This window comes from Lutra lutra, chromosome 7 (assembly GCF_902655055.1).
Source record: "Lutra lutra chromosome 7, mLutLut1.2, whole genome shotgun sequence".
NCBI classification, from domain to species: domain Eukaryota; kingdom Metazoa; phylum Chordata; class Mammalia; order Carnivora; family Mustelidae; genus Lutra; species Lutra lutra.
The window spans coordinates 107,659,546-107,682,527 of NC_062284.1; the positions used below are offsets into that span (position 1 = coordinate 107,659,546).

General features: G+C 37.0%; 1 protein-coding gene across 4 annotated transcripts in view; it reads right to left on the minus strand.

Annotated features, from left to right (window-relative positions):
- Positions 1–22,982, minus strand: part of C7H14orf39 (chromosome 7 C14orf39 homolog) — a 93,164-nt gene that overhangs the window by 56,863 nt on the left and 13,319 nt on the right. For 2 of the 4 annotated variants that reach the window (XM_047739048.1, XM_047739049.1), the window contains 3 exons: positions 3,628–3,684; positions 3,480–3,536; positions 893–1,019 (listed from right to left, as the gene is read on the minus strand). In XM_047739048.1, coding sequence (XP_047595004.1) covers positions 893–1,019; positions 3,480–3,536; positions 3,628–3,676 — 233 coding nt within the window. In that variant the 5' untranslated portion in view covers positions 3,677–3,684. Of the gene's footprint in view, positions 1–892; positions 1,020–3,479; positions 3,537–3,627; positions 3,685–4,325; positions 4,477–4,533; positions 4,672–22,982 lie in introns of those variants that run through there. The other 2 variants (XM_047739047.1, XM_047739046.1) reach the window with 2 other exon arrangements.

A 22,982-nucleotide genomic window follows, 5' to 3' on the forward strand; every position in this document is an offset into this window, starting at 1 on the left:
ATCTATACATAATCACTACACATATAGTATCATTTACATAACATACCGCTAAATTTTTTTTAAAATAGTAAGTACGGTATGATTCCATTTTGTAAAAAGAAAAAAGTTATATAGAGAGATGTACATATAAGTCTATGTAATAATGACACTGAATTTTTATTGAAAAATGTCTGATAAGATAGAATCATTAAAAATTATTTACTTCTAAGGAAGAGGATAGGGTTGAGGTAGGAAATACAGGCAGGGAATAACTTTTTACAGTACACATTTATAAAGGTTTTGAATTTTTATACTAGGTATCCATTACTTTTAGGCTAGATTCCCCTAGAAAAAAAATAAAATCTTAAAAACTCAAAGATGGAAATTATTTCAAATGTATTTATCTAATAGAAATTTTATATACTGAGTCTATATTATTCAAGATTCTGTAGACTATGTGGGTCTGAATTAGAGAAATCTTACAGCACTTCTATTTTTCTTTTGATCCTCCTATGATCCCTTTTTACCAAAGCATGTAGCAAGGCAAGTTAAAACCTGACTCATTATTTTGCTAATACAAAACATTACTTTAGGGGTGCCTGGGTGGCTCAGCAGTTAAAGCCTCTGCCTTCGGCTCGGGTCATGATCCCAGGGTCCTGGGATGGAGCCCCGCATCAGGCTCTCTGCTTGGCCGGAAGCCTGCTTCCTCCTCTCTCTCTCTCTCTCTGCCTCCCTCACTGCCTGCTTGTGATCTCTGTCAAATAAATAAATAAATAAAATCTTTTAAAAAAAAAAACACTACTTTAAAGCAACAGTGTCTTCAATTATAAAATACTATAATTATAAATAACACAAACCTTGAATAAAAGATCTAGCGACAATTACTAGAAGTTCATTTCTTTCAAATACTCACTTACTACAGTTGTCTTTGATCTCCTTACTATGTTTACAGTAATGACCAATTTCCTCATCTGTTGTGTTTATAGTTTCATGTATCTTACAAATAGTTGCCTTGTTTTCTTTAATATCTTCGAGGCATTCTGGAAAGGAGAAATGTTTAGGATGAAAATCATAAATTCAAAATTAACAAATACAGAGGGAGAAGGGGTATAGCAACTTACCTAAAAGGAGGAGAATTAGAGAACTGAAGGGAAGTGGGGCTTGAGATGGGAAGGCCCTATACTAAAAAGCAGAGAATCAGAACCAGGCTTGTTCCTAGACCTAGAAGCAAAGGATTTGTGTTTGGAAGGGGAGATGTACACCTGAAACTATTATACTGTGTTAACTAATTGGAATTTAAATAAAAACAAGGAAGGAAGGAAGGAAGGAAGGGGGGGAGGGAGGGAGGGTTGGTTCTTGTCCATAATCTTTAACATAAGAGGGCTTGATTAAGTGATACCTAGGATCATTGGCATCTTATGACAGTATGAGTTCATGTAAGCATTTAGTCATGTATGATACTGACTTGTTTCGGTTTTGACAAATGTAAAATTTCTCTTCATCAATTCCATGTCAATTAATTACTAAATACACATTCAACTCACTTGTTTTTTGTTACTAGTGAACAATATAAGATAAAAATAGAACTTCTTAAGTATTAAATTCTTTTTTTATTTTATCTGCATTCTTTTTTGTTGCAGAAAGGTAACCAAATTCTATCTTTTCAGAACTATCAAGAAATTAATGGTTCTATTTTATGATAGCTTTTATGTAGGATCTTAAAATACTATATTTATGTAATTTGCTTTGCCATTTCTCTCATAATATCATTTTTCAGAATTATTCCTGAAAATGGACATCCATCAGTCCTGGCGCCTGACTTTTGGTGATGTTTAAAAAGATTTTAAAATTCACTCATGTGATCCAAAATCTAAAAAGAACGTATCAACTCAACACCCAAAACCCAAATAATCCAGTTTAAAAATGAGCAGAAGACACAAACGGACATTTTTCCAAAGAAGACATAGAGAGAGCTAACAAGACACATGAAAAGATGCTCTACATTACTTATCATCAGGGAAATACAAATCAAAACTACAATGAGATATCACCTTGCACCCACCACAATGGCTAAAATTAACAACAGATGTTGGTGAGGATGTGGAGAAAGAGAAACATTCTTACATTATTCGTGGGAATGTAAACTGGTGCAGCCACTCTGGAAAATGGTATGGAGGCTCATCAAAAAGTTAAAAACAGAACTACTCTGTGATCCAGCAATTGCATTACAGGGTATTAGCCAAAGGGTATAAAAATACTGATTGGAGGGGTGCCTGGGTGTCTCAGTCAGTTAAACATCCAATTCTTGATTTGATCTCAGGGAGGTGAGTTGGAGCCTTGGATCTGGCTCTGTGCTAAGTGAGGAGCCTGCTTAGGATTTTCTCTCTTCCTCTGCCCTACCCCCACACAAATGCTCTCTCCAAAAAACCAAAAACAAAACAAAAACCTGATTAGAAGGGGCACAGGCACTCTGATGTTCACAGCAGAATGATCAACAATAGACAAGTTACGGAAAGAGCCCAAATCTCCATCCACTGATGAATTGATAAAGAAGATGTGGTGTAGGGGCACCTGGATGGCACAGTCAGTTGGGCATCTGACTCTTGGTTTCAGCTTGGGCCTGATCTCCATGTCCTGGGATCGAGCCCCCCCCTCCAACTCCATACTCAGCATGGAGTCTGCTTGAGATTCTCTCTCTCTCTCCCTCTGATCCTCCCACTCATGTTCTCTCTCTCTCTTGCACTCAAATAAATAATCTTAAAAAAAAAAAAAAGATGCAGAGCATACATACAATGGAATATCAGTCATGAAAAAGAGGAAATCTTGCCGTTTGCAACAAGGATGGTGCTAGAGAACATTATGGTAAGCAAAATAAGTCAGAGAAAGACAAATAACACAGTATTTCACTTATATGTGGAATTTAAGAAACAAATGAACATGGAGGAAAAAAGAGAGAGGGGGACAAACCATAAAACAGACTCTTAATGATAGAGAACAAACTAAGGCTTACTGGGGGTGGGGGGGAGGTATGTGGGGGACAGGTTAAATGGGTGATGGGTATTAAGGAGGGTGCTTGTGATGAGCACCAGTGTTGTATGTAAGTGATGAATTGCTAAATCCTACAACTGAAATGAATATTACACTTCATGCTGAATAACTGGAATTTAAATAAAAATTTGAAACTATAAAAAAGCACAAATTTAAAATTCACTCATAGGTTTGAAAGAACCTATTATCTGAGAAAAATAACATTTTCAACTGTGCTTAATTAAGGTGTTAGGTCTGCTTAAAGCAAAATTCTTCAACACAAAGTAACTAAATGCTAAATACAGAAATTTATTACTGAAAAGTCTTAGGGCAAACAGTCACTAGATAGATAAAACTAGAACAAAAGTTATAATCCCCACTATAAGTTACCCTAAACAAGGCAACTGCTTATTATCTTATATGCCATAAACAACTTAAAAGCTAGAATAACTTTATCATGCAAAATGACTTACTATTAATTCGTTGAAGCATATCTTCTTTAGTGCTTATATCTTGCTCATACTGGAAAACTAAAAAAAAAAAAGTAGTGACTTCACTTCATTATTAAAATATTAAATGATAATACAAATAGTTACTTATTTATTTTCATTTTATACCTACCAAATTCTAGCAAAAGTCTGTCCAAACTGACAAACAGGCTGTCATTCATCTTGGATACTATATTTAAAAAAAAAAAAAAATTGTAAGGAGAGATTTTCTGAAGTCCTATGCAAAACAGCATATATTCGTACGGAAACTAGGCATTATTTCAGAAGAATGTGGGGGGAGCAAGAACTGAGGAGGAGAGAGACCCCTTCAGCCCAGTACTGGGCACAGCCCTAGAAAGACACTTAATAAATAAATACTTGCTCAATGTCACTGCAGGACCGAAGTATCTAGAGGTCGGAGGGAGCCTTAATAATCGTTTATACGTGGTACTGTAACACGTCACTGAATATTCTGGAGTGCAGAGACACCAAGATTTCTCAAAGGGATATGCCTTTTAAAACCATCTCTCTGAATATGCCCTTTCTTGGCGCGTGGACTACTACGCGCAGCAAGATTCCTAAAGAAAGTCCTTAACCAACACCAAAGGTAAAACAAAGCGAGAGTGCAATTTTACACTTAACGAATTTACCACCCAAAATGCAAAAAGTAAAAGTTTTCACAGGACTGCCAAGTCGCATTACAAAATACGCCCGAGACGGGGTCGTTATCACCCGTCAGGCGCAGACTCGAGAAGCCACTCTTCCCGCCCGTTCTGAAGCACGAAGTTCGCTCACGACTAACACCCTCACAGCCGAGGCGCTTCTGCTCACCCGGATCCCTCCCCAACCCTCCAGCCAGGCGGCGGTGCCCACAGCTTGGCGCGGCTCTGGGGCCAAGGAGGAGGCCACGCGCCGACAAGCCCTCACGCGACGCTGGTGGAACGCCAGAGACTGGGCCCACCAGCCCCCCACATCTCTCAGAGCCGCCCGGGCAGGGCAGTAGGAATAACCGCCACGCACAGCTCCTTTACCCAGCCACCTCAACTGCCCCTCCGGGACCCGAACGTTTCACGGCCCTTCCTTGTCTGGGTCCCACAGCTCGACTCAGGGTCTCGAGTTCGGGGTACGCCACGCAGAACCCGACACTGAAACGCGGCCGGGGGTCCGCTTCCGCCCCACCCAGGCCCGCGAGACCCCGCGAAGCCGGCAGCGGGAGCTGCAGATCGCGCTGAAGAGCGAGATCGAACTCCCCGCGAGACCAGCGTTGAGGCAATCACCCCTTCCCGCTGGGCGAAGTGTGAACCAAGCACCCTAAAACCTTAGAGGTGGTGCTAGAATCAGAGAGCAGCCCTGAAAGGGGACGAAGCAGGAACCTCTCAGGGATTCTCCTATTGCCATGAACACAAATGTTGTCTTAAGAGGATTCATTCCTCTTGTAACTTAACAGTTTAAAGAAGTTATTTTCAGAGAACAGAAGTAAATTTGATATCGTAGCGTGAGAGGAAAAAGAATCAATCATCAGAATTCAATCATCAGAATTCAATTTTGCATTCAGTATTTTCAAAACTTCTTAAAAAGCAAGCGTAAGAATTCAAATACATTTTCATTCAACAAACATTCTGAGTGACTCATTTTAGTTTCAAATAAATTGCACATTAACATTTTTGTCCAAACGCTGCCTTTAGATAATTTGTGCTCTTAGAATTTGTCAGCATATCCAAAGTGAAAAAAAGGGTAGAGAAAAAATAATTTAAGCAAGTCAGCCCCCAAATTGCTTTGATTATTAATATATTTGTGGTAAAGATTTTCAATACTAAATGATCTAAATAATTGCCTCAACTCATCACAACCTAAATTCACAGATTATTAAAATGAAAAAGAAATTTTGAGGTTTTTCTTGTTTAAATACCTCAGAGTATGTGTGCATAATTGACTTTATTATACTATGATGTAATATAATATACTATGAAGTAATGTTGCTCATTAGTATTAATGGTAGTAAGCCATCAAAACTAATTAAGTTTGATGGTGTAAGACATTTAACAGCTTTATTCTTATACGTGTTTATGATGTATTTGTTAACTAACCCCCTTTCAGGAAGGTGTAGGGGCATAAATATGAAGGTTACAGTTATTTAGTCTTGCTGGTACTACATTGCTATGACAATTTCATGGGTCAAAAGAATGGATTCAGTTCAACTTAACAGTAGATTTTCTTGTAAAAATTTGTGGAAACCTAGAAACATCACCTTACTGACACCTGAAAATTTATTTGCATTTAAATTCACATCTCTGCATATCTTATTTTGTTAAGGTTTTATTTATTTATTTGACAGAGATCACAAGTTGGGGGGGAGGGGGGAAGCAGGCTCCCTGCTGAGCAGACAGCCCGATGGCAGGGGCGGGGGTGGGGGGGGTGTAGATCCCAGGACCCTGAGATGATGATCTGAGCCTCTGAGCCGAAGGTCACCCAGGTGTCCCAACATCTGTGCATATCTAATTACTCTCACAAAAATACAACTGTGTTCTACCAAAACCACTGCCACAGATTCCATTCCAAAAAATCCCTTCTGGAAAGCAATAAAGATGAGAAGGTTCCAACAACTGGAGAATTTTAAATAACAAATTGCGTTCTTCCCTCTCTATCCCCCCAATGAAATATAGAGCACCATTTGAAAAATTATAGACCATTGACTTAGGTAAACATTTATCTTAACATCATTTTCTGGGAAAGTACTCCTGTAAAAATCCCTCCCCTACATATTATAAGCACCTTCTCCTTTGCTCCAGACATGCAAATCAGAATCTGAAGAAATTCTTTATTTAAACGTGCTCCCCATTCTAATTGTACTGTATTCCTTTTTTTTCCTTTCACTGCTGAATCTATCCAACAGAAAACACATCTCCTATTTACTATTGCTTTCCACTCCTTTCCTCATTGGCTTTTTAAACTCACCTGCTATCCCCATCGCATTTAACTGCTTTCTCAGATAATCAATAAATATTTTTATTCCACATCTAATGGTCTTTTCTCAGTCTTATTCCGCTTCCCCCCCCCCGCTTTTTTTCTAACTCTTCTACATATTTGGTCCTACTAAAGGTCTTTGTAACCTTGACTTCCAAGACACTACTCGCTCATAGTTTTCTACCTCTCCTACCTGCTCATCTGATTTTGGCGTCTACTTCTTTCCCTTTTGCCATCACTACCCAACTATGGACTCTTATCAAAGCCTTTTCTTTTTCTTTTTTTTTTTTTAATATTTTATTTATTTGCCAGAGAGAGAGAGAGTACACACAAGCAGGCAGAGAGGCAGGCAGAGGCATCGAGAGAAGCAGGCTCCCTGGCGAGCAAGGAGCCCCACGGGATCATGACCTGAGCTGAAGGCAGCGGCTTAACCAACTGAGCCACCCAGGTGTCCCTCAAAGCCTTTTCTTTAACTCTAACTTTCTCTACACTCTTTTCTTTGGATAATTCATTCTAATGACTTTAGTTATCACCTCTGTGCTTAAAATTCCCAAATCTTTATTTCCAGTCCTATCTTACTATCTAAGAGTTATAAATATATTTACATTTACATGCTTTTCCATCAGTCTGGGTTCAATCTGATCCAAATCCAAAGTCATCTCTTCTTTTCCTTCTAACACACCTGTCTCAGTGACGAAATTCCCCCCAAAATCAATACATGAAAAGTTAGTATCTTATATGACTCATTACTCTTTTCATCTCTTATAACTATTCACACAGTCCTGTTGATTTTTTTGTTTCTTTTTTATTTAAATTCAATTAGCCAACATATAGTACATCTTTAGTTTGTGATGTAACTAATATGACTGTGATGTAACTAATGTAATCATTAGTGTGTGTGTGTAACACCCTGTGTTCTTTGATATATCCCTATTTATATCCAATCAACTCTATAAACTGTTTTTGTAGGCATACATATATGGATTCTATTTCTCTCCATCTCAATTTCCACCATTTTAGTCCAGGTTACCATTATTTTCTCACCTGGATTATTATAGTAGCTTCCAAACTAGTTTTGCTGTATATCTACTTCTGGCCCTCTAGAACATTCTTCATTCATCCTTCAATGGAGTGATTTTAAATGCAAACTTATTACTCTCTCTGCCTCTTTCTCTCTCTCTCTCTTTAGACACACACACACACACACCTTAGAACACTTCAGCAGCAATGACTTCCTATTATTCTAAGGACTTACAAGGCACTTCATGATCCTTGTCCCTATCTATCTGTTTTTTCATATTATACCAACCCTATTTCCTTCCTTGCAGTCCAGCCTTACAGACCTTCTTTCAGTTCTTAACATGTTCCTTTCTAGGCATTGCACTTGCTGACTGCTTAGTCTGGAATGCTCTATCTTTCATTTGATAACCTCCTAATCCTTCAAATCTCAACTCAAGTATCACAGCCACATTAACGCCTCATTAAAAACTCTCAGAGTTCACATATTCATCCTTCATAGCCTTTAGCATGGTTATAATTCTACGTTATTTGTGTAATTATTGTATAAATATCTATCTCATCCATTATACTGTAGGCTTCCTAAGAACAGGCCCAATCTCTTCTGTCCCCTCTGCTCCAACACACACAAACACCTTCACAGCCACAAGGAATAATCACATGCAATTATAAGGTAAGAAATGCCACCTCATGCTAAGAACAGTCCTTATAGGGAAAACAGTCATAGAAGAGGAAGTGAAACAATTTGAATCTAACACAAATTTATTTACATGAATGGTAATCAGGTCCATGAAAAAAAAAAAACAAGTTTAAAGTGTGCCCAGATTTTCAAATATGCATGATGAAATGTACAGTTTAATATTAAATTTATATATTAATAATAATCAAAACACCCCCCCTCCTTTTTTTCCTCATTTGATCCCCTGTGGTAGGATTAATGCTGCTCACCTTCCTGGCCACATTAGGTTTGTATTTTCGTCACTTCCTTGAATTACCACATCAATAAAATATGAGTAGTTATTTGACACCTCTGCTCTACAATAATCCTAATGCTAGTAGGTTTTCTTCTAAGTGTGTACAAACCATATTGGGCAAATGCAAACAAACAAACAAAACCAGACTTTTTGTTCTTGTAGATCTTAAAGGCACCATTTAATGTTAATTTGACCCATTCATTGTTTTACTGTTCATGTATCTTCGTTTTGGGTGCAATCCTGTTTCCTTCAAATATATCTACTTACTTCTAAAATCCTACTAAATGAGATCTTAAATTTTAATTTACCCCCCCTTATTCTATCTTTTACATCACATAATTCTTTAATTTTATTTGTTTTTTACTCACCTTTGTATGCCCAGCAGCTGGCCAAGTGCCTGACACAAGATAGACACTCAAAAAGTACTTTAGAGGCACCTGGGTGGCTCAGTGGGTTAAAGCTTCTGCTTTCAGCTCAGGTCATGATCCCAGGGTCCTGGGATCGAGCCCCACATCAGGCTCTCTGCTCCGCGGAGAGCCTGCTTCCTCCTCTCTCTCCCTGCCTGCCTCTCTGCCTACTTGTAATCTCTGTCTGTCAAATAAATAAATAAAACATTTTTTAAAAAGGTACTTTAATTTAATTTATAAATGAATGAATGAAAAGTGCTCAAAAAATGGTTATATCATTTCATATCTGGATTACTATAACAGACTGGGAACAACCTATCCCCTTGACCTATCCTATACTCTTCTTATTCCATCCTACAACAATTCTGATTTTTCTTGCAACTATCTCATTATGGTATCCATCTAATTTGAAAGAAATTAATGATTATATTTTCCTCTGCTTCAAATTGGAATGTCTGCACTATTTTAAGACCTTCTATAATTTAACCTTGACCTTATTTCCCAACAAAATCTCTCTCTTTTTAGCAGTCCAATTCCCTCACTGATCCATGAAGACACTATGCTTATTTAAGCTTCCATGGTTTTGTGTTCAATGTTCCTCTCAACTAGAAAGTTTCTTCTTGGCACATTTAAATCAGTTGCAGAGAAATAAAGGCTTAGGACATTTAAGAGTTCCTTCTCAGACAACAGAACTCCTCTTTCTTAACAGATAACAATAACATTATATATCTAGCTCCCAGAGGGCTCATCTCAGGGATGGACATGTGACCAGGCCCTGGCCAATCACAGTACTCCATCTCTGGGGCCAGTCTTTCCTTAAATGTTATGTGCAGAATGGTGAAAGAAAAATGTCTCTCTAAGCTACTGAACTCCAAAACCCTTGTAAGGCTGGAGCTGCTAACCGTCCTTCTCTCCATACAAAAAAAAAAAAAAAAAAAAAAAACCCTGCCCTATAAAGAAGGCAACACAAACAAAAACAGAAACAAGATAGAAAGGAGTCAACTACCCTAGGGTTTTCAGTTCTATAAGTCAACAGGTTCCCTTTTTGTTCAAGATAGTCTAAGTTCAGTTTATATTGCCTGCACTTATAGAGTCCTTTTAAATGCAGAGAAGTAGAGATGATAAAATTTTTGTGGTTACACATGCCATTTGAAATTTGATTGCATCAAATTTCCAATCATCAAAGTAAGTTAAATTTTCCTTGTTTAGTCTCCATCAATTAATTGTAATCATTCCATGTCTTAGTTTGTTTCATATTTGATCCATGATTTCTTATACATATTTTGTTTTCCCTGGAGTTTCAATTGTACTTCCCCCCCCATAAAGAGAAGAATCATATGTCTTCTTCATCATATCATTAAATCCCTCAGGTCCCTTACTACTTGTTAATTGCTCTAGCATAATTTCTAAGCCTAGAGTAAGCACAAAACTCTACTTTGAGAGACCCATATCTTCGCAAGTTAATCACTCGATTTCATTCAGACTATTTCTTAGGCTTCAGTCTGGGTGCATTCATATAAGTAGGGGGGGATAGGAGAGGCCAATTACCACAGCCCTGCTCTGGATAATTTTTCAAGTTATAACCTCATTTTCTGCTCCTCTTCCCCTTGCAATTTTTTATATCTACCAACTCAGGGACAATCAATAGAAAAACTTCCTCATTCATTTTAAACAATATTAAATGTTAATTATTGTACCGTGTTGCAATACAATGATGCCTTCAAAATCTGTGGAACTGTGTAGGACTTAGGACGTTTACAATAATAACCTCAAATCGTGACACTTTTTCAGTTCTCTTATCTGCTTTTCCTATATAAGGAAACTATAAAATCTTACTGATGGATATAAAAGAACATTTGAATAAATGACAGCCATTCCATGTACCTGAATGGGAATATTCATCAATGTAAAGATGTACTTTATCCCCAATAAATCAATTTGTTTGATACAATACAATTTTTGAAGGATATCATTGAGAGGATGACTGCTAGTTGAACTGTGAGCTAGACCCAAGCACTTGGAGGCTCCTCAACCCCTTCCCTATCCTTAGGATGCCTACCATTCCCAACACAGGAGCCATTTTCAAGGACATAGCCTTGAGTGAGTAGGGTGTTATTGAGACCAACTGGACTGTATACATGACTGAACCCATGTAAGGCCTCTGAAAACTTTTAAGATTTGGCATGTGGATGCAGAGATCTACTCATCTTGTGCCACTTAAGACAAGCGTCATAAGTAAGTTACTTTAAACCTGCCCCCTATCAATCTGAAGTGGTCTGCCTCTTTCTTTGCTCTCTCTTACCCTCTGTGTACAGGGCTAAATTTCTGAACCAACAATTAGGCAGCCAGACAAGAAACCAAAGAAATATGCCTTGGGAAAGTGGTATCTGCAGGGGAAATTCCAAGTTGACCATTGACCACTAAGTGGGACAGAGTGGCCCATATGTCAGATGCTTATGGACCCCTATGTAAGTATATGGACACCCCAAAAATGCAAGCTGTTTCAATGCATTTGTTTGAGAAACTCTGTATAGCACACTGTAGCAAAGAAGGAAAACAAACAGCCGTCACAGTGGAATGGCCTCTATTGTGGGCAGTTCAGCTGGCCATCAATGCCCAATGAGAGACTGAAGCTCAAGTTAGAAAGATGGAAGAAGAGCTGAAGTTAGAGAAAAACATGCAGTTGTCTGCTATTCTGCTAACTTTGGAGCTGGGGACTAGGTGGGAGGGCATGATAATAAGTTGGAGACCTTTGCATGCCATTTTACAAAGCAAGGAGGCCATAAACTGCCACAGATTAAGATCCAAGCACGTGTGCTAAAGCCTGATTAGGACGCTAAAAGGTAGAATTACTCAGAAAGTGAGGAGGGCAAAGGGAAGGATGTTGTGATTATTGATAATGATGTAGACAGAGTGCCCCATGCTGTCTGACAATTTTAAATAGTAATTACTCTAGAATTCTAAAAATAGAAAAATATACCCCAAAACTCCTACGAGAAAAGTTGCATTATTTCTTTGTCCCTTAAGTTTGTAAATTTATCATATCTGAAAAGTAAACATCCTAATAGATAACTAAAACACTGACTACAGTTGACTGAGAGTAGGGAAGAAAAAGGGGGGAAAGAAGTTTTTTAAAATACAGACTGCTATAGAAGCTCCCTTACCCCAGATCTAGTCCACTAAAACATTATTGGTAAAGGGCAAATCAAATCTTAAAAATCTTCTCCAAATATTAGTAAAAAGCTTTAGCCATGTGAGTGGGTAACCTTAACTTGTTCCATCAGAGACAGATTTGGGTTCATCAGACATATTTGGGTTTTGTAAACTAATGAGTTTTATATTGTTATACCTGACTCATGGATAAAGTTTTGGAATGAAAGCTATAGGGTCTCTGCTTGAATTTGTCTGTATTCTTAGATATATGTTATGTCTGTAGATATATGTTTATGTATATGTGATGTTTTTCTGCCTCCAGTGGATATTGCTTAAATTAATTTGTAAAAGAGTTCTTTTTAATTAGCTTAAAGAAAAATAAGATTTAAAATCAGTAGCGTAGGAGCGTCTTGGTGGCTCAGTGGGTTAAAGCCTCTGCCTTCAGCTCAGGTCATGATCCCAGCATCCTGGGATCAAGCCTCACATTGGGCTTTCTGCTCAGTGGGGAGCCTGCTTCCTCCTCTCTCTCTCTGCCTGCCTCTCCACCTACTTGTGATCTCTGTCAAATAAATAAATAATATCTTTAAAATAAAATAAAATAAAATAAAATCAGTAGTGTACTTACATAGAACTGAAACTTAATTTTCTTTCATATGCTAAAAGGACAACATTTTCTTCGACTATTGGTCTGTTCTTTTTTTTTTTTTTAAGATTTTATTTATTTATTTGAGAGAGAATGAATGAGAGAGAGTATGAGAGAGGAGAAGGTCAGAGGGAGAAGCAAACTCCCCAAGGAGCCGGGAGCCCGATGTGGGACTCAATCCTGGAAGTCCGGGATCATGACCTGAGCCGAAGGCAGCCGCTCAACAGATTGAGCCACCCAGGCGCCCTATTGGTCTCTTCTTAATGGAATTATGAAATGTTTTTAACTTTTAAGTAATCTGCCTAGAAAACAAAGATTCTGTGTTTTATCAAAATAATTTCCTGTACTTCATGTTGTCTTTATTAAGTCTTTGATTACTTAAGAAAAGCGTCTTCTCTACTAAGAGTTAAGTTATTTTTCCAGCTGCATAACTTGTGTTTGCCTTTGAAGTCACTTTTGTTTACTGAAGTACAGTTAACACACAATACTACATTAGTTTCAGCTGTACAACACAGTGACTTGAGAAGTCTATACATTATTCTGTGCTCACCGCAAGTGTAGCTACCATCTGTCACCATATAATGCTATTATAATATCACTGACTAAATTCTCTATGCTCTATCCCTGTGACTTATTCATTCCATAACTAGAAGCCTGTATCTCCCTCTCCCTTTCACCCATTTTGCCCATCCTCTCACCCTTCTCCCCTCTGGCAACTATCAGTTTGTTCTCTATATTTATGGGTCTGTTTCTGCTTTGGTTTGTTTGTTTATCCATTTCTTTTTTATTTATTTTTGGTTCTACTATAAGTGAAATCATGTGATATTTGCCTTATTCCACTTTAACTAGCACACTCTGGATTCATCCATGTTGTTATAAATAGCAAGATATTCTTTTTTATGGCAGAGTAATAGTCCAGTGTGTGTGTGTGTGTGTGTGTGTGTGCGCGCGCACGCATTTAGGAGAAACAAGGCAATCTTCATTTCTTCCATATATTAGAAATATAGATATATATTATAGACATATATTTATCCATTCATCTTTTTATTCACCTATTGATGGACACTTGTGTTCTTTCCATATCTTGGCTATTAAATATAATGTTGCTACAAATAGAGGTACTTATATCTTTTAATTAGTGTTTTCATTTTCTTTGGGTAAATACCCAGTAGTGGAATTACTAGATTGTATGGTATTTCTATTTTTAACTTTTTGAGAAAATTTCATGCTGTTTTCCACAATGATTGCACCGATTTACATTCCCATCAATAGTGAGGGTTCCTTTTTCTCCACATCCTTACCAACATTAGTTATTTCTTATCTTTTTGATACTAGCCATTCTGACAGGTGTGATGTAATATCGCATTGTGGTTTTGATTTGTAGTTCCCTGATGATTAGGGATGTTGAGCATCTTTTCATGTGTCTGTTGACCATCTGTATGTCTTCTTTAGAAAAACATCTATTCAGTTCCTATACCAATATTGTAATCAGATTGAAGTTTTTTTTATGTCCAATTGTCTAAGTTCTTCATATACTTTGAATATTAACCCCTTATCAGACATATTATTTGCAAACATCTTTTCCCCATCAGTAGGCTGCCTTTTCACTTTTTGATGGTTTCCTTCACTGTACACAAACTTTTCATTTTGATGTAGTCCCAATGGCTTATTTTTGCTTTTATTTCCCTAGCCAGATGAGATATATCTAGAAATATGTTGCTATGGGACAATGTTACTGCCTATGTTTTCTTTTAGGAGTTTTATAGTTTCATGTTTCACATTTAATCTTTAATTCATTTTGAGTTTATTTTTGTCTATCATGTATGAAAGTAGTCCAATTTTGTTCTTTTGCATGTAGCTTTCCAGTTTTCCCAACATTATTTTTTTTAAATTATTTATTTATTTATTTGACAGACAGATCACAAGTAGGCAGAGAGGCAGGCAGAGAGAGAGAGGAGGAAGCAGATTCCCCACTGAGCAGAGAGCCCAATGCGGGGCTCGATCCCAGGACCCTGGGACCATGACCTGAGCTGAAGGCAGAGGCTTTAATCCACTGAGCCACCCAGGTGCCCCCCAACATTATTTTTTGAAGAGACTTTTCCCCATTGTATATCTTGCCTCTGTTGTCACAGATTATTTTTCCATTCTGTTCCATTGATCTTTGTGTCTACTTTTGTGCCAATACCACACTGCTTTGATTATATAACTTTGTAGTATATCTTGAAATCTGGGATTGTGATACCTCCAGTTTTGTTTTTCTTCCTCAACATTGCTTTGGCTATCTGGGCTCTTTTGTAGTTCCATAAAAATTTTAGTATTATTTTTTTCTAGTTCTCTGAAAAATACTGTTGATATTTTAATAGGGATTATATTCTATCTGTAGACTGCTTTGGATAGTACGGAATTTTTACCAATATTAATTCTTCCAATCCATGAGCATGGATTATATTTCAATTTGTTGGTGCTGTCTTTAATTTCTTTCAGCAATGTTTTATAGTTTTCAGAGTACAGGTCTTTCACTTCCTTGGTTAAGTTTATTCCTAGGTATTTGAAGTCCTCAGTTGTCCCTTTGATTAAATGAATAACTAAGTAATGTATCACAGTGACCTCTGAGCCTATGTAATCAAGAGTTTTAAACTTTTTGATAATTTTGACAAATTTCCTCAAAATCAAATTCTAAGTAAGGTTTTATTGACCTTTAGTTAACTTTGGGATTTTGCAGGGAAGCCCTAGAACATCTCAAAAGATGTGTTTTCTCTCCTTATAAAAGAGAGATTTTAGACTAATCAGGCTTATTTGTCAGGTAAAATTATATGGAAAGCATTATAAAAAAGAAGTGATCCTAAACTTTAAGTTATTTCATATAAATATATTATTAATTTAACTGTCCCTGCGAAAGTATATCATCTTCAAGGAGATTTATGGAAAAGACTCTGGCAAGCAGAGGTTTCTGATAACTAAGATCAATTTTTTTTCACATGGGAGGCTTAATAACAGACCTTTCAAGTGCTTCTCCAAGGCAATCCACATAGCCCCACATTATGTTATAAGATGGTAGCCTAAAACCTATCCCTGTTCTCCTTCCTCATATCAGTAAAATGACTTGGTTAATGCAGTAATAGCATTCCTGGGTGTTCTAAACAATGCCTGAGACAACTGCCAAAGGAGTCTGGGGCCATCCACCAGAGTTCTCAACAAGTGAAAAATTGGCAAATTGACTATATTGGTCCCATCCCTTAAGAGTGAGGGTTCTATATATGCCTTGGTTTGTAAGGACACTGTACGTGGCCTAACCCAAGATTTCCCCTATTGCTGCACAAAACATGTTGCCACCATTAGGACATTAGAGAATCTGAGTACCATGTACAGACACCCTTATCAAACTCCCAATCAGACAGTGATTGGGAGTTATGTTTGAAAGATTGTGATAAGCAAGATGGATCAAGAACATGACACTGAATGGAGGTTCCATCTCTCCTATAATCCACTAGCAGCAGATTTGGTAGAAAGGAGAAATACCATATTAAAGCAGCAGAGTAAATTACTAACAGGTAAAACCACCTTGGCCAGATGGACTACAGTTCCAGGCTTTAATACATTTAAATGATCAACCAGTAGAGCCTATTACCCCATATGTCAGACTGGGGACACATGCTGAGACACTCAGTACCACAAAGATATAGAAGTTGTAGGAAATAGCCATTGCCCCAACTCTCACTATGGATCAACATGCTATGCTGCTGGGAGACAGTCTCTCTTCTGCTGTCTTGCCCACCACTCCCTTGCAGTGTATTCAAAAAACTTATACCTCCTTTAAAACACACACACACACACACACACACACACACACACACACACACACAAACAAATATGCTATGCTGCTGAGAACACCAAAGCCCCATCACACATGGGAAAGGAATCATCTACTGGAATTTACAATGGGATGTCTCACTAGGATGGCCAGATAGTCACCAAATAAGCCATCTCAATGCTAGTGAAATTTCTTACTGACTTCTTAGGGCATAATGTGGAGGAAGGGTATGTATAAGATTGTAAGAGCAGTATGAGGGATGGAGTATTGGAGAAGGTCATTGAGAAGACATGACTACCCATTGACCTAAGAGCTAGACCAGTCAACTGGAGTCTCCTCACTCTATTCCCTATCCTTGGAATGTAAGTTCTACCCACTATTTTCACAGTGGGAGCCATTTTCAAGGACATAGGCTTGAGAGGATAAGGTATTGTTGAGATCATCTGGACTGAATACATGACTGAGCCCAATCAAGGCCTCTATATAAATTTTTAAGATTTGATAGACAGGTGCAGAGATCTGGTCATCTTGTGACTGCCTGAGACAACCCTTGTAAGTAAGTTTGCTTGCTTATTAAACCTGCCACCTGCCAATCTGGAGTGGTCTGCCTCTTTCCTTGGTCTCTTTCTGCCTTCCATGCATGGGGTCAGTTTGCAAGCACACACAATTCCACAAAAACTCCTACTGGACTCTCTCTGCAGGTGTCAAAAAGACACTTGACAAAACTGACCTTTCATCTGGAAGAAAATATTCACAGAAAAGCCGAAGAATTTTTCTTTAAAAAATGCTAAGGAATAATTTGATATATCAAATATTAAAATGTAATTTAACTACAGTGAAATCATAGAAATAAGTAGACATACCAAAGAAAGAGAATAAAAGTTTCAGAAGAAAACCTATGTATTCTATGTATATATAGAAATTTATCTATATATAGAATTTAGTATGTGATAATGGTGGCACTTCAAATCAATGGGATATGAATGCATCAATCAGTAAATAATGGCAGAAGAATTAGAAAATTATATGAAGGGGGAACACTTATGTTTTTAATCTGGACAGAGTAGGAGAAGAAAATACTGATTATTTATATAATTTGGAAGGGAGGCAATACTAAGTATGGCACACAAAATAGAACCAGATTTGATAGATCTATGTAAAAATTATAAACTTACAGGGAAAACAAAACCATAAAGTTAAAAGGCAAGTGAAAAAGGGAAAATATTTGCAATATAGGACAGGGAAAAACAGATATTTAATATTTGGAGAAATATTACAAATGAATAAAAGGAAAAATATTCCAATGAAGGGATATAATTGAGAAACTCTCAAAGGGGAAATATAAACATAACCTTATTAATAACCAGAGAAATGCCTATTATAAAAATGAAAAAACATTTTTCACCTATCAAGATAGTAAAGATTTAAAAGAATAATAACAGCCGGGGCATGGAGGAGTATATTATACTCTCATACTCTTACACAGTATAAGTAGAAGTAAAATTGCCTTTTGGTTGACAATTTGGAAATGTGTATCAATTTTTCAAATACGTAAACGCTTTAATCCACTCATTTCACTTCCAAGAATTTGAAGGAAGACAACCTACTGAATGGGAGAAGATCTTTCCAAATGACATAACAGATAAAGGATTAGTACCCAAAATATATAAAGAACTGATACAACTCAATACCCAAAAAACAAATAATCCAATTTAAAAATGGAAATCTCCAAAGAAGACATATAGTTGGCCAAGAGACACATGAAAAGTCACTTACCATCAGAGAAATGCGAATCTCAAAACCACAATGAGATATCACCTCACACCTGAAAGAATAGCTAAAATTTAAAAAACAAGAGGCAACAAGTGTTGGCAAGGATGTAGAGAAAGGGGAACACTCTTGTACTATTGGTGGGAATGTAAATTGGTGCACCATTGTAGAAAACTATATGGAGGTATCTCAATTCAGGAGTCACACAATTGAGTACCCACAAAATACAAAAACACTAATTTAAAGGGATGCCTGTACCCCTATTTTATTGCAGCATTATTTGTAATAACCAAATTATAGAAGCAGTCCAAATATCCATTGATAGATGAATGGGTAAAGAAGATGTGGCATGTATATACAATGGAATATTATTCAGCCATAAAAAATAATGAAATCTCATCATTTGCAACAATATGGATCAAGCTAGAAAGTATAATGCTAAGCAAAATAAGTCATTCAGAAAAAAAAATACATGTGGAATTTAGGAAACAAAACAAACAAGGAAAGAGAGAAAAAGACAAATCAAAATATAGAGAATAAACTGATGGTTACTAGAGGGGAGGTGGGGCGATAGGGATTAGAGTACACTTTATCATGATCAAAAAGATAAAATTATTTACAAAAATTTTTAAAAAGGACTGCTTTGTTGCAAAAAAAAAAGAATTTAAAGGAAAAAGATTGGACAATGCATTAAGATGCTCACGCTTCATTGTTTATGATGGTGAAAAACTGGAATTGATTTAAACAAACATCAACAGAGACTGGGTCAATAAGTTATGTATACATGTTGTGAAATACAATGCAACCATTCAAAATAATAATATGCATTTATTATCAAGAAAAATGTTCACAAAATATTATCATGAAAAAAGGTTATAAAACAGTGTGGATAATATGACAAAATTTCTGTCAAAAGAAAATAATGTGTATCTGTATATGTAAGGAAAAAAGGCCTATAAGATATGCACCTAGCACTATTGGTGATTTTCTCTGGAATAATGACATCACAAAAACTTGCACTTTTGACTCCATATAACCATAATATATGGATATTTATTGCAGTACGTATTTATTACTTTTACAAGAAGAAAAAGAAAAAAGGTGTTTCCAGAAGGAAAAAAAAATACTGCTAGTGCTCCAGATAAGGAAAATACATGAGAACAGAATCTAAATGTCAATAAATGAACAAGAGCAGAAAGAAGAATGGAGGAGCACCTGGGTGGCTCAGTGAGTTAAAGCCTCTGTCTTCGGCTCGGGTCATGATCCCAGGGTCCTGGGATAGAGCCCCACATCAGGCTCTCTGCTCAGCAGGGAGCCTGCTTCCCCCCCCCCCTCTTTGTCTGCCTCTCTGCCTACTTGTGATCTCTCTCTGTCAAATAAATAAATAAAATCTTAAAAAAAAAAAAAAAGAAAGAAGAATGGAGAGGAGTGTGTGTGTGTTTGTATGTGTGTTCATAATAAGAATAGACTGCCTAGAACTGTGTGACTATTGTTAAATAAGTATTCTTAAAACAGAAGGGGCACACTTCAAGGAAAACTCTAGGTTCTATACCATTTCAGGAAATTTGGGGATTGGCATCACAGAGGAGGAGGAAAACAGGGAAGTGAAAATACTCCAAAAGTCTGATCCTATTTGGATAAGAAGAATGGGAAAATTACTGTCATGGTAGGAAAAACAGTACATCTTGATGGGGGAAATATTAAGTATCTTGTTTATAAACTGTAGTAGAGTCATGTAAAAATCAGAGAGCAGGGAAAAGAAAGATAACCACTGATGGACTAAAAATGACTGTAGAACTTCCAAATCATTATTTCAACTAACTGAACTAAAGAAAAATACAAATAAATTCTAAATTTCTTCTCATATCTGTGAATTGTACTTCAACATAATACCATGATATGTTTTCATTTTATACTAACATATGCAGAGAGGGAAAGAGTCTTCTCTTTTATCTTATCCCATAAGATAAATCAACTACTTTGTTTAATTTAGTTAATGTCCCAAGGGAAGCTTTTAAAGAAAGCTTAACATGAAAATAAAGAATTTAATGACCATCTTCCTTTGTTTAAGATCTTGCCAATCTTAACTCTGAATAATGACGAGGTGAAAATCTGTAATTTATTTTTTTAAAGATTATTTATTTATTTATTTATTTGTCAGAGAGAGGGAGAGAGCACAAGCAGGGGGAATGGTAGGCAGAGGGAGAAGCAGGCTCCCTGCAGAGCAAGCTGAGCAAGGAACCCAATGCGAGACTCATCCCAGGACCCCGGGATCATGACCTGAGCAGACGCTTCACTGACTGAGCCACCCCACGCATCCTGAAAAGTCTATAATTTGTAACAACAAAGCCAGAAAGACTATTTTCCTACTTGTATACTAACTACTTACAATGTTCTATTCTCTAAATTTACTTCCAAGAAACATTTGAGACTAGCCCCCACAGACGTATTCACTTCCTAACCCTTAGAATCTATGAATATCACCTTATGTGGCAAAAGATATGATCAAATTAAAGATCTTGAGAAGAGGAGCTTATCCTGGTTTAAACAGGTAGGCCCTAAAGGCAATCACATGCATTTACAAAATATAGGCTGAAGGAGTTTTCACAGAGACAGTGAGAGTAAGAGCAAGACAGTGGGGTGAGGGAGCAGGGCAGGATGCAGCATTATCTACAATAGCCAAATTGTGGAAGCAGCCCAAGTGTCCATCAATGGATAAATGGGTAAAGAAGATGAGGTATATGCATACAATGGAATATTACTCAACCATAGAAGAGAATGAAATCTTGCCATTTGCAACAACCTGGGTGGAACTAGAGAGTATAATGCTAAGTGAGATAAGTCAGAGAAAGACAAATACCATAGGATTTCACTCATATGTGAATTAAGAAACAAAACAAATGAACGAGTTGAAAAAGAGACAAATCCAAAAACAGACCCTTAAGTATAGAGAAGAGAGGGTTACGAGAGGGGAGGTAAGTGGGGGGATAAGTGAAATAAGTGAAGGGGATTAAGAGTACACTTATCTTAATGAGCACTGAGTAATGTATAGAATTATTGAATGACTGTATTATACACCAGAAAATAATATAACTGTATGTTAACTACACTGGAATTTTTTTAAGGAGGGGAGAGAGGAAAGAAGAGAAGAGAGGATGTGGTGTGAAGGGGGCAAAGACTGGAGAGATGTGGCTACAAACTGAGAAATGCCAGCAAGCCATTGGAAGCTAGAAGAGGCAAGAAACTCATCCTTTCCTAGACACTTTGGGAGGAGCACTGCACCTTTATTCAGACTTGTGGCCTCCAGAACCATGAGAGAATACATTTCTTGTTGTTTTAAGGCACCCAGTTTGTGATAATTTGTTATAGCAGCTACTGGAGACTGATACAATGAGCACTTAGAGAATTTCATGTGAACTATCCACTGACTTCTTTAGACTAACTTATTGTAAAAATAGTGGCCCATAGAACAGGAAGGCCAACTTCAAAATAATTTATTATTTGGAAAGTTTCAAGAGACCTATGCAGAACACCAAGGGATTGTGAGACAAAGAACAAGATGGAAAGTGAGCCATCACTAATACAGAGGGTCAAACTAACAGATTAACTGGATGGTTTTCCACAAGAAGGGAAATAATACTTGTTGTGAATTTACTATAAGCCAGGTACTATGCAAGGAATAGTCATGCTAATCCAGTAAAGAAACTAGGGCTTAGGGGTGCCTGGGTGGCTCAGTGGGTTAAAGCCTCTACCTTCGGTTCAGGTCATAATCCCAGGGTCCTGGGATAGAGCCCCACATCAGGCTCTCTGCTCAGCAGGGAGCCTGCTTCCCTTTCTCTCTATCTCTGCCTGCCTCTCTGCCTATCTGTGATCTCTGTCAAATAAATAAATAAAATCTTAAAAAAAAAAAAAAGAAACTAGGGCCTAAAATCATGTGGTTACTGCAATGATATAAACTTAAATTATTTAGAATCCTTGCTGTTTCTACTATTTTATCTGCTTCCACAAAGTTTAGCTTGAGAAGCATCACTTCCCTGAAACATCATTATAATGACACTACATCCCTCTTCTCTGAGAACCACTCCCAGTCCCCATTTACTTTCAGGGGTGAGCACTTTGTCTCTGTCTATCACAATTTTAACAAGGCTTAATTTAGTGAGGAGGTATTTGGCAATGGAGAATGGGAAACAGAAGAAAGGAGTCACAGAGTCAGAACAAAGAGAAAAGAGAAAGTAAATACAGATCATTACACTACAGAAAACTATAATCATTGGGAAATAATGAACTTTCAGAGTCCACAAAAAGGACAGATAAGGATAAAAAGGTAAGTAAGCATGAAGTATAAAGTAAGCATAAAGCATAAAGTAAGCATAAAGATGAGAGACATAGGAAGAAAATTTAACTAAGTGAAGGATAAAAATTAAATACTAAATTTCCAAAAAGTCATTTCAGCCTCAAATTTTAATAGCTATAATAACAAATTCTCTTACACTAATTTCACCCAAACCCAGTAATAATAAAGTGATAACAATATAAAACACAAAAAGTGGAGGATTAAAGTTCCATAGTGTGAAGGATCTGAAAAAAAAAAAAAAATGCTGTTAAAGGAAACATGCACACATTTCTCTGTCCCTTAATTTTTTTCTAAATCTATTCCCACTGTCTGCCTATGTAATTCCCTACCAGAGCTTTGCAGCTGGTCCCCACTGGGGCTTAAGCAGACTCCTCTCTGTGTTTCCATTTAAAAAT